This window comes from Barbus barbus (assembly GCF_936440315.1).
Source record: "Barbus barbus genome assembly, chromosome: 4".
NCBI lineage: Eukaryota > Metazoa > Chordata > Actinopteri > Cypriniformes > Cyprinidae > Barbus > Barbus barbus.
In genome coordinates this window covers 18,187,940-18,203,334 of record NC_136732.1, presented here as the reverse complement: position 1 = coordinate 18,203,334, position 15,395 = coordinate 18,187,940, and the positions used below count along the sequence as shown (strand labels likewise).

The 15,395-nt window shown below is 36.7% G+C and overlaps 2 protein-coding genes across 7 annotated transcripts in view; one reads left to right on the top strand and one right to left on the bottom strand.

The window, feature by feature from the left end:
- Positions 1-2,716: 2,716 nt before the first annotated feature.
- LOC306864949 (B9 domain-containing protein 1) lies at positions 2,717-5,102 on the top strand. The gene is made up of 7 exons (XM_079409263.1): positions 2,717-2,920; positions 3,031-3,099; positions 3,282-3,390; positions 3,801-3,897; positions 3,977-4,039; positions 4,300-4,367; positions 4,520-5,102. Exons 1-7 carry the CDS (start codon positions 2,858-2,860, stop codon positions 4,654-4,656), a joined length of 606 nt encoding a protein of 201 aa, XP_079265389.1. The 5' UTR covers positions 2,717-2,857; the 3' UTR covers positions 4,657-5,102.
- A 621-nt stretch (positions 5,103-5,723) lies between these two features.
- The window catches only part of LOC306869028 (epsin-2-like), a 41,226-nt gene continuing 31,554 nt past the window's right edge, over positions 5,724-15,395 (bottom strand). The window contains exons 5-10 of one of the 6 annotated variants that reach the window (XR_013784143.1): positions 15,187-15,304; positions 9,833-10,000; positions 9,624-9,713; positions 9,353-9,547; positions 7,781-8,529; positions 5,724-5,943 (exon numbers count right to left, since the gene is read on the bottom strand). Coding sequence is in view for 4 of the 6 variants with exons in the window: in XM_079415574.1 (XP_079271700.1) it covers positions 8,177-8,529; positions 9,353-9,547; positions 9,624-9,713; positions 9,833-10,000; positions 15,187-15,313 (933 nt within the window). In the remaining 2 variants the exon portion in view is untranslated. Of the gene's footprint in view, positions 8,530-9,352; positions 9,548-9,623; positions 9,714-9,832; positions 10,001-15,186; positions 15,314-15,395 lie in introns of all 6 variants that reach the window. The other 5 variants (XR_013784144.1, XM_079415576.1, XM_079415574.1 and 2 more) reach the window with 5 other exon arrangements.

The window sequence follows — 15,395 nt, the reverse complement described above, 5'->3', positions numbered from 1 at the left end:
GGCCATTATGCTGTCACAGAGCTGCACTCCAGCTAATGGAGAGGCAATATTAATGATTAGCCTTCATAATAAATGGCATTCTGCTTTTGACCATGATTGGAGTTTGGAGGGAAGGACATAAATCGATAACAATTTTACATGACGTACATTCAGGTTGTGTCTCAGCTTAGCTTTCCAGTCGGAGAAACAGTGACCTGGTATTTTCAAATGCAGGTCAGGAACTGACTATTCCACAGGATGGCAAGTTCAGTAGCCTACATAAAAATCTAAAAGTCATTCTATTAAACAATATTATATATTTATGAGCTTTTAGGCCTTTATAACGCAGAGGCATAATGGCATTAAGTGGATGTTTCTTCCACTCCATTATGGTCATAACCAAATACCTTATATATATACGTATATATATATATATATATATATATATATATATATATATATATATATATATATATATATATATACCTATATATTTATATATATATATACCTATATATTTATATATATATATATATATATATATATATATATAATTTTTTTTTTTCTTTTTTTCTTACAGAATTAAAAAGTACCACGTCACTAGATAAAGCCAAGCTATTATAAGCTCTCTGTCATCTTCAAGACTAAACAATAAAGAACACTTGTCTTTAAGAAAACACAAGATCATCTTTCAGACCACCAACCAGACCCTCCAAACTACAGCCCAAGGGCACATGACCTTTCCATGACATTTGCTATGGTGTGGACAGTTGCTGCATATTTTGGTGACACTAGCAAATGTCAACCAAACAAAAAATGTCAATCAGATGGACAAAGCTAAATCCCAAACTGTTGTGATCTGAGGTACAGAAATAGATTAAATAGATTTCACAACTAAGCATCTGTGCTATGCAATTAATGAAGGACAAGAACAATACGCTAAACCTAAAAGCCACATGGGTTGGGTATGAAGAAAAAAAACAAAACATGCCCCACGGAAATGACTGAATGAGTCTTTATTTCAGGCCTAAAAAGGGAGACACAGGTCCCATAGAGGACTTGTAAGTAGTACAGACGTCTAATGCTATAAATAGTGACTGTAAGTCAAAGACCTGGTCCCAGAGAGGGAAAATTGGCAACAGATGAGGGCAGCTCAAACTGGGACATCGTTGGGCCAAAAAGTGACAGGCAGGTCTTCATCTAGGTTAAAAAGCTTGAATCTGAGTTTACTGAGGTGTAGGACTAAAACCAAGGACTGAGCCCTAAATTCAATTAATGGGTTTATATTGATAGACTATAACATGTTGTCTCTCATGGGGTTTTCCATTTTTGCTCTGTTTCATGGATATCTCACTTTTTTTCAGTTTCAAGGTCTTGGTATCTGTTTCGAGGGCTCACTTAGCTTCCCTCAAGCTGAGAGCTTTGCACAAGAGAAAATGTAATCAGAACAAAATAAGCACAGAGTGAATTTTCAATTAACAGACAGAGTAAGAGAGTTATTTAGTATCTTACCAATTTCTTGAGATGGTTGTCCATTCTGCTAAGCTGAAACAAAAATTATTTGCCATTATAGATTGGTTAATGTGTTGTTATTTTAGCTGCTGTTGGGATTTATACTGACATCTATTGGCATAGATGTGGATGCCGTGTTTATTAAATGCAGCTTCTTCACACCATAGATGTCTCAGTGCTGCTTATTCAAAAAATGCGTCTAAAAATATATTCATTTCACTATTCACTTTTTTTTAAAGAATTTTAATATATATATAAAGAGAGAGATGTTAAATGTCAAAATGATAAAAAACAAAAAACAAACAAAAAAAAACAATAATAATACAAAGCATCTTTATTTAATCAGGTTATTTCTTCTTTTTTTCTAGGATTTTTTTTGTTTATAATTTTTTTCTGGATTTATAAAAACAAACAAAAAAAAAGGGGGATAAGCAGACAGTGTTCAGATAAGCAGACCGTGGCAGACCTGGTAACACATACAAACATTGTTACGTTCGTTCCTGTAAGGTGTAAGGTGTGTGAAATATTACCATAAGAAAATGGGAATGGCTGGCATGTAATTATGGAAAGATAAAAAAACAAAAATAGAAAAAAACAATAGAAGCTCAATAAAAACCATCACAGAACTTCCAATGGTTTCCATTAAAATACCATTATAAACCATTAGCTTTTTCCAGTAAACCCATTAAAAAAAAAAATCATTTTTGTAGTGTGTTTTGGGCATTTTTCCAACAGGATTTAACATCCCACCAACAGAATCCATCACATACCAGTAGACACCATTATAGTTTCCATTAAAACCAATACAATCCCCATTATAACCATTAAATCCATTAAATGAACTATTGTGTTTTGGGCAGGGTTCTATTGTTTTTTTGTCAGTTCTTACAGACATTTCGTATGCCTATCTATTATGTGGAAAATAATAATAAATATTGTGCCGTGTGCCTACAGTTTTGATTTGTAGTGAATCTATGGACGTGTTTAGCCTTAATATGCTCTGTCAATATAAACCCATGGTTATTGTGCAAAGGCCAAAGCTTTTTGAAGCTTTTGTGTCTTGAGCGAAAACCAAACAGCCAATTTCCACACAGGAAAAACTGTAAGTCTTCATCCATAAATCCGGAAAACCAAAAAAGTTGACAATTTCATGTCCATGACAACAACCAAGCGGAGTGGAATTTTAAAACGCATTTTCATTTTCGCTATTTTGGACTGTATTGCCTGCCGTACTGAAAGCGTCCATAGCAGCCAGAAGGATGTTGACAACGATAATCCATTAATTTTACATCCGAACGGATATTTCAGGGTAGCGAGAGTGGTTTGGTGTGATTTAGATGTTGTCCAGGGTGTTAATGGTGTGGAAATGACTTCAAACAACCCAGCTGTTTTTCTTCTCATGGTTAATGGGCAAATCGAAGCAGCCGATGTAAGTTAACAGTGATTTTTAGAGGATCTGTGTAATGCAGTAAACTGTGTGCAAAGCCTGTTATTAAAGTGGGTTAATGGGATTACTTACATGTCGTATTCTGTTTAAAGTTCCCGGAATATGACGATCTTTACTGCAAGTATTGTTTTGTTTATGGACACGACTGGGCGCCCACATCTGTGAGTGAAATCAACCTGCTTCACTTCCTTTTGTCTTACAATAGAGAATCAAAGCAGGATATCTATATCAGTATATATATTATTATTATTTAGTTGCCCCTGCTTTCCCTATAGGCTATACGCTTTTGTATTCTTATATATTCCACAGTAGTAAGTTTGTATATTTTCCCCACAATCTGAAGGGCTTGGAAGAGGGGATTTCTCAAATAACTTCAAAAGGTAGAGGATCTCAGAGTTTGGTGTGGAACTTCCCTCTGGACATCACGTTCAAAAGCACGAACCCATTTGGCTGTAAGTGAAGCACGTTTTGATTGTGTCAGAATCAGTTGTATGGAGTTTGTTACAAATAGTTTTAATTCACCCTTCCGCAATTTAAGGCCTTAAATTCTTAAAATCTTAAATTCATGAAGCTAAGGAATTAAATAATGCCTCTACTGCAAAAATAATACAAATAAATTTAATATTGTGTGCTTCCTAGACATTTACATTCAAAGAACACTGACATACTGTGTTCCCTTCAATTTATTCCTTACATTAACTTGGTCTTAAAAAGGTAGTAAAAAGCTTTAAATGTACCTTCATAAAACCTGCATAAACCCTGATCTGATAAAGGAATATTATTCTGAAGATTGTAATGCATCTTAATAATTGTGCCCACAATATATATTTCTAAGTATCATCTATCTTTTTATTTTATTTAGGGCCCCAGATTGTGGTCAGTGTGTATGGCCCCGACACTTTCGGAAATGATGTTGTGAGAGGTTATGGAGCTGCACACATCCCGTTTACACCTGGAAAGTGAGTTACTCGAAGATTGTCATAATGCAAGCTTAAAATCTGTAAAATGCGCAATTACATGCGAATGCTCTCTGTCCAGACACACCAAGACCATTCCCATGTTCGTTCCTGAATCTACATCAAGACTTCAGAAGTTCACAAGGTTGTAACATTTCTCATAATTAATCCAAAGTTACCTCATTCATTTGCATTCACATGTAGACATACAGCAGAACATTAAAGTTCCCCAAATTAATAATGCAACTGCTTTTGGTTCTGATCTGAATTTAATTTGCTTTTGCCCTTCCCTTTTGTTCTCAAGACGTTTCAGTTAAATGTGCGTTTCAAATGAGAAGGTAAATTGTAACTCAAACATTTGTTTTCATCAGACTCTATATCTAACATGTTATATCTTGTGCTCAGCTGGCTGATGGGAAGGCGTCCAGAGTTCACAGATCCCAAGGTTGTTGCCCAAGGAGAGGGAAGAGAAGGTAAGCTTTTATTTAACCCTTGACTCAAAATGAAATATGACATTCCAGTGGATGTTTATCACCTCAAACCAAGGTGTATGTCCTCAGAAATTGTTCTTCTGCAATCAAGTGTACTTACAAACCATAACTGATGCAATTTTGTCTGTTTGCAGTTACGAGGGTGCGCTCACAAGGTTTTGTTACACTACAGTTCAACATTGTGTCTAAAGACATGAAGAAACTGGGTTATAAAAGTACATCAGAGCATTCAGCTGCTACAGGACTGACAAGAACATCTCAACAGCTCTAATAGCCATTTTCAGGATATTTTTGTACCTTTTTGTAATCTTGGTCCATTTTCAAGTCGCTTTCATTGCTTTGTAACTATACATGTGATATCAGTTTTGTATGTTTTTAAATAAACTGATCTTGTGTGTTTGTAGAAGTTAATTTGGTTCATATTTGATTTGCATAATTTGAATTCCAATTCTAATCTGCAGATTCCATCTTTGCCTGTTTTAAACCTAAACACCAAATATGATTAACCTTTGACCAGGGTTATTATCTTGAAATAAAACTACAAAAACATTTAAGTTAACTGAAATAAACATTACTGAAATGAAATGTGAAAAAGTAAGCTTATTTTATGTCAGCTAATTGCCAAGGCAACATTTTTCACTTTAACTTGATATAATAAAATAAAACGAAAAACTTTACTAGAACTAATGAGAATCATAAAACCACAACAAAATTACCAAAGCTTTAAAAATAAAAAAAATTCTAAACTGATAAAAAAACCGATTAACCGTGATTAATCGCATTCAAAATAAAAATTGATGTTTACGTGAAAAACTCTAAACTAATCAAAATAATAAAACCACAACAAAATTACTAAAACTTTAAAAATAAATTCTAAATATTAATAAAACCTAGAGCTGCAAAACGATTAATTGTGATTAATCGCATTCAAAATAAGTTGTTTACGTTCTATATTTGTGTGTACTGCGTATATTTATGTATATATAAATACACATACATGTATATATTAAGGAAACATGTTAGATTTGTATATTATATATATATATATATATATATAAATTATACACAAGTATATATAAATTATATACAAGTATAAATATATATATATAAAATATATACACACACACGTGTATTTATATATAAACAAATATACACAGTACACACACAGCATGTAAGCAAACTTTTATTTTTAATGTTATTAGTCACATGCGATTATTAGTTTTGCAGCCCTATTAAAACCGTAACAGTATCTTAATGATGCTAAAATAACACTGGCTCTGGAGCCACAATAAGATGCGATGTGGTGTTTACTGACAGCATGTACAGACAGATCAAAAGTCATTGATACAATTTATTTGTTTTACCACTGCAGCTACAGGTCCTTTATCACTTGCTGCTGTTTGGATGGCAATAAAGCATTACACTCCTCCTGTGACTTTCCTATAAAAACCATTACACAGAAATAAGGTACACAACAATATGTTACAATAGAACAGATGATAAATTATATTATACAGTTATAATGCCAACAAATTGAGCACATATCCATAAAAGCAGCCTGCTCCCAGTAATATGAGACAGTTTGGTAAATACACAGACAAAATAACATGGAAAAATAAAATGTTATGTATGTTCACAAGGTTAGTCCTCCACAATAAATGCATAATGAGTACATAACAGAAGAACGGGTGATATACGGTAACAGCAAAACAAGATGGTCGAGACTAAATGAGCTAGATATCGTATGGATTCAAAAGTAAAACTAGTCTGGATAATCGAGTACAGTGATGTTCATTAGCAGGGAGTCTTGTTTAGCAGGATCAGTGCCTGCCTTAACCATCACGGCCATCAAAAGCGCATTACATACAACTTAAAGCTGTCTTAGCCACCCCCACCCCCGAAACTGCCTGAGTATGCCTGCAGATTATTGACCAAAACACACCCAGGCTCTGCTACAAGGTTGCATGTGGGCAGGACTACCACAACATTTCCAGCAGAGGTCACTAGCTCACAGATGAGAGAAACCGTAGTGTCAATACTCTAGCTGTAATCATTTTTATTTTTTTTAAAAGCAGGGATAATAATGATAATAACTGGGGAACAACTGAAGAGAGATAAATGTGTAGTCAGTTAGGAAACGACCGCAGCTCTGCATTTAAAAAGGACAAGCAAAGTCACTTTGGTAACTACTATTGGTGGCAAACATTGCCATCTTGTGCTTAACTGGCTGAATTAAAAGTGTAGACACAGCAAGCCACACAAAACACCAAAGTCTAGGCGTTCTCACTTAAATGGACTGCTAATTGTGATAAACAATTCATAGTCTGGTCTAAATCTCATTTAATGATAAAACCATGGCCAAAATAAATTTATGAATACAGAACAATGCAAATCAACCACAGGTTTCTAGCTGTAGAAAGATGCATATGACCCCAAACATACATGTATACCACATATTCAACAAACAAACAAAGGAATCAATCATACAATCTATTAAAAGACTCTTCCCACACTATAACCTGTTTTAGCATGTCCACTCATTCGTGTAACACTATAAGCAAGTTAGCTTCGAATACAGAACTGAGGATTTTGTTAACGGCAAGCTCTGATGCACGCTTGGTTTTTTTTCCCGACGTACATGAACAGATTGCATTAGGAAGCTGTGATTAGTGATACAGCTGTCGGTTATAACAGTAAGATGCATTAGGACCTGATGAAGATTTACCAACACCCAATTCCTCCCGGTTTCCCTTTGCTCCTTCCATACGCACGCATACATAAATTAAAAATAAAAACATTACTGAAATGATCACATTTCAGATTGTTGGATACTCACAGAGAAGCGAATGAATACTAATCATTAGTATGGATTAGCTGTCGAATATGGAGCTGTGCTGTGCAAATAGTGAGCCGTACTGAATCGAAAGAACCCATTCACCCAATAAACAACGTCTCAGGATTGTAAAGCAGTAAAAAACAGGCTTCGGTATAAAAGTTGAGCTGTATTTATGATATGCAAACCAACTCCCCTTCATGCATTACAAAAGAAAAGGAAGAAAGATCAACTCTCCACTTCAGTATGAAGTTCATCTTTCAATGCATCAGGTTTGAAACCATTCACACATGCAGTTCGCAGACTCCCTCCTAGTCCTCGGCTTTGCTCGTGTCTTAGTGAACGGTTTCCCATCGCTTCTTGCGCTAAGGACTAACGGTGGGCCGACAGTCAAAAGAAGATAAATCAGAGCATGTGCAAAATCCCTGCTTAGAACATCAAAATCATTTCCATGTAAACTGATAGAGAGTCCTCTAAACTGTCTACTCAAGCGTACTGTAAATACACATAGTGTATATGCACTGCGTAGAACGTACAGGCTGCTTTGATTAAAAGGGTTAGCTTTATCTAGCACGCTGCTTTCAAAGACTAGAAATTAGAAAAATTAAGACGAACCAGTACTCCAAGTTTCAAGCCTCTGATAAGAAAAGTAAGCCATCAAAAAAAGTTAAAAAACAGGAAGGTTACTCCCGGGAAGAAAATCTCCTAGATGCTGTATCGCTGATGGTAATTTTTGAGGAAATTTTGAAAACAATAGCAAATCGTCGTATGGTACCAATTTCTGACAGGAGAGGAAGGGAATCGCCTGCCAGTGTAAAACCTGTAAACACCACTGCTACTCCCAAAAGTCTCAAAATAGCACACAGGTTTGGGGGAACATAACCGACTACGTTGTCTATGCCATAGGAACGGGGATGAGAGAGAGAATCATGTGGGTTGAGGAGGCAAATTATGTTCCTCACAATAAGAAGGGGTTGGTTGTGCCGCCGGCTTGTGTTGCTACACCTGTTGGCGGCAGCCCTCCGCTCATGAGCGGCTGGGGCATGGACATGGAGGCTGGGATCCCCATGTTTGGCATCTGGCCCACGGGTCCGAGAGGAGCCATGCTGGCCATGGGTACCATTGAGACGGAGCTGGCTGGGGGCATTGAGGACAGAGGCAAGGGCTCGTTGCTTCTCTGGGCCATGCTGACGCCCTGTCCGCTCAGGCCCATCATGGGACTGACTCTCATCTGGTTGAGGGTGGGTGGCTGTGGCTGGTTCACCTGGAAGGGGTTGACCTGAGCTGCAGGAGCTGAAGCTGCTCCCGAGACTGAAACAAGACCAAAGGTGAGTGCGCTGCTTAATGAGAAAAATCAGGATATCTGCAGGGTTTCAAGGCTTTTTAATTAAAATAATACTGTCTATTAAGAACAAACCAACACAATCTCAAGAGCTGCTTGTTTAAAATGTTCAAAATATGTTTTTAAAAAAAAATAATGAAATCAGTACCAACATATTAATGCATACACACAGGTTAAGTGATATTAGATTTTGCTGAGACAGTAATAATGTCTTTAAAGAAAGACAGATTACACATTGAGCTGATACTAGTAAAATCTATGTACTGAATGTATATAGTGTATATATTTACAGCATACTAAAATATGAAAAACTTAAACATTGTCATATTCTTCAGTACAGCTACACACATGCATGTTCAAGGTCAGAGGTACTCTAGATAATGACAGAAGACATGATTTAGGAGAAGAATTGTTGAGTAAAGTCGTTATTTTGGTTTTCTTTGCGTACAAAAAGTATTCTTGTAGCTTCGTAAAATTGAGGTTGAAACTCTGATGTCATATGGACTATTTTATCCATGTTGTTCCTACCTTGCTGGGTCTGGGAACATTTCAATTACATTGCTGTCTATGGAGGGTCAGAAAGTTCTCAGATTTCATCAAAAATATCTTAATTTGTGTTAACAAGATGAACGATGTTCTTGCAGGTTTGGAACGACACGAGAGTGAGTAATTCATGACAATTTTCATTTTTGGGTGAATTATCCCTTTAAAACGAGTTTTATAAAACTGAATTTAAAGACCCCTGTAAATGTACAAGTGATCTCCTAGAAATATGTAATTGGTTTAGGTTACCTCCAGCGAGGAAGGGGTTGGAGACTGGAGCCTGCTGGAGAGGTTTGGTGACCAGAGAGTCTAGGTTGACAAGCGCGGCGTTGGGACCCAGGAAAGACTCTGGAGTTTTTCTGGTTGAGCTCGGTACATCAAACAGATCAGAGCCTACAGACAAACTGGTCTGCGATGGCAAGGCAGAGCTTCCTCTAACATCACCTGTAAAAAAACATCACATCTTATGTCATTCCCAAACAACAGACGATGCTTCATTTAACTAGTAGTCAGCATTTACCGGTCACTGCTGAGGAGCGAAGACTGTCAAACTCAGAGAGGTCCTCCCTGGATGTATCATTTTGTGTGGAGAAAAGATCAAAGCTACCTACTGAGGGAAGACAGTTGGGATTAAATTTGAAGAAAGATTTTGTAAAATAAGAGAACAGTCTTTATTTCTCAATGTAACACAAATACATTTTAACGTGAACTTCAGTTTTCAGAGCTCACCTGTGGCAGGGGCTTTGGGGCGGGTGGCAGGCATTGGGCTCCAGGGATCAGCAGCTGCAAGAGCCGGGGTTGACCCCCAGGGGTCACTGCTTTTCAGAGGAGCAACTGAGGAAGAGGCATTGGGAAGACCCCAGGGATCCACAGGAGCAGCTGGCTTAGGGGCTGCACCTGGATGATACACACACACACACACCTCAAGTAACACAACAGGTAACACTACAATGAAAAACCACTGCTACTCCCTTTACACTGACTCTTATCAATAACTGAAAAAGGCCTTTTTCAGAGCTAATTTTTTAAAACTAAATCAAACCCTAATGAGCTGTAATATAATGGAAGTAGCAGATCTATTCTTACATATTGTGACAGCCGAATGAAACGGATTACTTGGGGGGGAAAAAAAAAAAAAAAGTGCCTGAACTTGTTTCTATCCATAGGTTGTTGACTGAATGGAAGTAGATCCGAATGGGAGTCTTAGTCTGCCATTTCACAGGAAGTTATGACATTTTGATTTAAAATGACAAAAAGTGAAGTGAAGTGACATACTGCCAAGTATGGTGTCCCATACTCGTGCTCTGCATCCCATAATTCGTGCTCTGCATTTAACCCATCCAACGTGCACACACACAGCAGTGAACACACACACACACACCGTGAACACACACCCGGAGCAGTGGGCAGCCATTTATGCTGTGGCGCCCGGGGAGCAGTTGGGGGTTCGGTGCCTTGCTCAAGGGCACCTCAGTCGTGGTATTGAGGGTGGAGAGAGCGCTGGACATTCACTCCCCCCACCTACAATCCCTGCCAGCCCGAGACTCGAACCCACAACCTTTGGATTACAAGTCCGACTCTCTAACCATTAGGCCACGACTTTCCCCTAAGAGTTATGAAAAGTTATGAAAATTTAAAAAAGGCACAGATGAATCACTCATAAGATGCACTGAACTAGACAATTTTAAGCACAACACAATTAAGAGAAGACCGATATAAATGAGAAGGCCACAGAATTACTGTTACATCATCAATAATATATAGGGATGCACGATATATCGGCCACCATAATCTGTATCGGCCGATAAGTGTTCATTTTTATCGTTATCGAACCGATATGAAAATTTGTCCAACATATTAAAGCCGATAAATAATGCATTATTTCCTGCAGAGGCACTTCAGATGAGCACTGTTTGCCATGATGGTTTTTAATTGCATGAAATATTATTGGAATCACTTCGAAAAGGAAAATACATTGAAGTGCAACGTGCATGTCAAGTCTGTCAATTTGATTTCATGCCGACTTTGTTAGCTTGTGCATTTGCAGCCTTTTGTGGAATTGTAGGTTGTAATATTGTGTTTATTTTATGCATGTATATGTGATTTATCTCATAGGCCTATAGAATCCGTTTGGTTAAGCTAATAGAGCGTTAATAGAGCGCTTCAGTGATCATCTTTAGCTCAGTGCATGCACCTCAAACAACGGCGCAGAACATTAATAACTATATGACTGGGACTATCATATATATAATATTATAATGAGAACATATTATAAAACGTTGTGAATTCTTTGGTTTAATCCGTCGCGTTTCAGGGCGTTGTTGCAGGAAGAGCCAAGAGCGTGTCACATCTTATTAGATACAACACACATATAAAACTTATATACCGTATGCACATTTGCGTCTTTTTGTACACACAAGTTGTAATATTACATTAAGTTTATGTTGTATAAATAGATGATGAATCTCATGATGCATTTCCTTGTGTCAAAGCTGCCAGCAAAGTGCTTCAGTTTACCAGTGTTCATTCAGCCCTAGGGCTGCAACAAACGATTATTTTGATAATCGATTAATCTAACGATTATTAGAACGCTCAATCGACTAATCGTCAATTATTTCACTAGTACCTTGATTATTTTAGCTTTTGCAATTAGTTAAAATATTATTAAAAGTTATACATATTCTAAACATAAATAAAGGTTACTTCAGCTTTAGAAAAGCATATTATGTAATTAGAATTATTATACAATTAATTGGTAACACTTTACAATAAGGTTCATTAGTTAACATGAACTAAGAATGAACAATACTTCTACAGCATTTATTAATCTTAGATAATGTTAATTTCAGCATTTACTAATGCATTTATAAAAATCACAAGTTGTGTTTTTTAGCATTGATAAATGCACTGTGAACTAACACGAACAAACAATGAACAACTATTTTATTAACCAACATTAACAAAGATAAATACATAAATGTAATAAATGTATTGTTCATTCATGTTAATTAATACATTAATGTTAACAAATGATACCTTATTGTAAAGTGTTACCAATTCATTATACAAATAGATGTATTTGGCACACAAAATGAGATGACAGACAGAGACACTCACCATTTAATTAGCTACATGAAAAAGTAACTGAATAACATCATTCTGCCTAACATCTTATTCACAACATAATGTCTTAAAATACCTTATAGGGTTATGATAACCAAAACAGTCCTGAGCTAGATCAAGCTTTGATCTTTGTAAGTCAAACTGTCACTTTAGAAAATATTTTTTTCCCACTAATAAAAATATTTTATCATTAACTAGCTCCACACTGGAGAGCTGGTTAACAGAAAATCAAGTTGTAATTCTAACTGAAAGCAACACTGACTCTGGTGTTTCATGTTTAATACCGTAAATCTGTTTGAAATAAGGCTATTGCATAACTATAAAAATAAACATGATGTGACCGGACTTTACTGGAGTAACGTTACTGAACTGCAGAGCTCATGCAAACATCCGCATCGCTGTAATCAGAAGAATTTTTTACTGCTGCTTTCACACTGCTGTCAATTTTTGTTGTGTTTATTTCGTTACTGAGAGGAAAGTATACATTTACATATTCATCCAAACGCGCTCAGGTTCGGATATATTTGCTCTGAAGCGCTGCGTGTGTCTTCTCTTGAATTGCATCCAGGAGGGCTGAATTACACTTGCACTACAGCGCCACACTGGACAAACCACAGTATTGCAGGCTCTAACATTAGGTCATATGAGATCAAACGACTACTCGACAGCAAGAATTTGTCGACAATTTTTTTTATTGCCGACGCTGTCGATAATGTTGACTAATCGTTATTCATCGACTAAATATACCCTATTCAGCTCTTCAGTTTCAGAGCACGCAGCTCGAACAGCAATGCACAACATTAATAACTATGATTGCGACTATAATATATATAATATTATAATGAGAACACTATTATAATAAAACGTTGTGAATTCTTTGGCTTAATTTGTCGTGTTTCAGCGCGTTGTTGGAGGAAGAGCCAAGAGCGTGTCACATCTTATTAGCGCATAACTTAGTTTAAGATCACTTGCGCATTTGCGTCTTTTTGTGCATATATAAGTTATATAATATTATGTTTGTTGTATAAATAATAAGCGCTTCAGTTTACCGGTGTTCATTCAGCTCTTCAGCAACACACGCAGCTAAAACTGCATGCGGCTATTTGGTATTAATTTAAGATATTACTTTTTCAAAATCATTGATATATTAATAATAATAACCACCACTTTTATTTTTATCTTAGTATTTTCATGAACAATATGGTTTAATTAAAATAATTTAATTGTCGGTGCGGAGGCTATTCCGTTTAATTTATCCATGGCACATGATTTTTTTTTTACATGCATCTTGTCCAGTGACTTGTTTGCATTATTTAAGCATTGATTTATTTATTTGTAAGGCTGCTTTATGTTTGATTTATGTTGAAGTGTTTAATGTTTTTAATGGTGAGACTTTTTTGTAGTCAGGCTCAAAAATTATATAAACATTTGGATTTAGATTTATCGGCCAACATATCGTTATCGGCTTTCATTTATAAAGAATTATCTGTTACCGGTATCGGCCAAAATTTTCATAACGGTGCATTCCTAATAATATATCTTCACATTTAATGTTTAACTCACTCAGAACAGAAACCAAATGGATTAAACCTGTACAAACTACAATATGACAGGAAGAGAAAAATAACTATTTGGAGACCAGACTAAAATTTAAGATCAATCACATATATTCAAAAATATGAGATCCATTATTTTAAACCTACTGGCAATGCCAAAATTATATTAAAAACAGTAGCAACAACAAGAGAAATTCTATTTAACAAATGAGTGTGACAGGCAAGTAAAATGGGTGCAAAGGTTATTGAATATACAGTGAAACTTGTGTTTGAATACGGCAGTATTTGCTGTTTCCACTTCAAGATGACATGCATTTATTCATTTACATTTATTCATTTAGCTGACGCTTTTATCCAAAGCGACTTACAATTGCTATATATGTCAGAGGTCGCACGCCTCTGGAGCAACTAGGGGGTTAAGTGTCTTGCTCAGGGACACATTGGTGTCTCTCAGTGGATTCGAACCCGGGTCTCTCACACCAAAGGCATGCGTCTTATCCACTGCGCCATCACCACCCCATGCACATGCACACTTGCCTCAGTGCTGCTCTCCATACGCTTCATGACTTTAGTCCAGCTTAAACTTAAAAGAACTAGGCTGTTGGAAGAGGAACTCTTTACAGGCTCAGCGCTCTCTCAACCAGTGTAGATCTGAATACTGAGTCTCTTTGTTTTGTTCACACTGGAATGCACAACTACCGGCCTAGCTACATTACTGAGCTGCCACGAAGGGCTACAGGCCCAAACGACATTACGAAAGAGAGCCCGAGGGGGGAGGGGTGGCTCTAAAAGAAAAGCAGGCTTTTGGTAAACAGGTGGTCCTCACATTCTGACCATTAACTTTTTTTTATTTGATAAAATTAGATTCAAATCTGCCTTAAATTATGACAATAAAGCTAGTATTTATTATGCAAATGGTCCTGGTAGGATAAGGGCTCTTTTTTTTTTAGTACAAAGCCTAATATGATCGGCACATCAGGAAGTTGATACAAACTGTTGTCAATGTGCTATTATTAGCCACAGCCAAATGTGATCTTGTATGTGAAGGGTGTTTACTTGAGAAACTAGCTAGTGTTTGTGTGTCTGCCTTCAAGATAATAAAACTAAAAATAGTGTCTTTTTTTAGAGAGATTCATTCCTCATCCATTTGACAGAATATTTATGCGTTTTCTCCAAAATGGTTTAAAAGGGTGATTTGTTTCCCTCTTGAGGAATCATTCAATCCATTTCACTGCTGCTAAGCAGATGTTTAAATGAAAAAAATTTAATTAACAAGACCAAGATGGACAAGTCTATTGACACTCTTTAGGAAACATAATTGCCAACCAAAAGTGCTTTATAAACATCATGATATTTACAATCTAACTGATATTGTCAATTCCAAGTTTGTGTGTGTCTGTTTACCGTAGGACTGCCAGGGGTCTGAGACGGGGCCTGCTGCTGCAGCTCCTGCTCCCCAAGGGTCCGATGTTTGATCGGCAGGGCCCTCGAGAACCGGGTCCATCAGATCCATCAGAGAAGACTTTGGAGGCTACACACACACACAACATATGAGATTAGAGCCCACAGATATACCTCACCATCCAAAGCAATCACATCAGCTTTAGTGAATA

What these genes read in the sequence shown, in the direction of transcription:
- LOC306864949 (XM_079409263.1), top strand. Translation starts at nt 2,858, where the DNA reads ATGACTTCAAACAACCCAGCTGTTTTTCTTCTCATGGTTAATGGGCAA. An exon ending in ACGACTGGGCGCCCACATCT is followed by an intron (nt 3,100 to 3,281) that starts GTGAGTGAAATC and finishes CACAATCTGAAG; the next exon opens with GGCTTGGAAGAGGGGATTTC. An exon ending in ATCCCGTTTACACCTGGAAA is followed by an intron (nt 3,898 to 3,976) that starts GTGAGTTACTCG and finishes CTCTCTGTCCAG; the next exon opens with ACACACCAAGACCATTCCCA.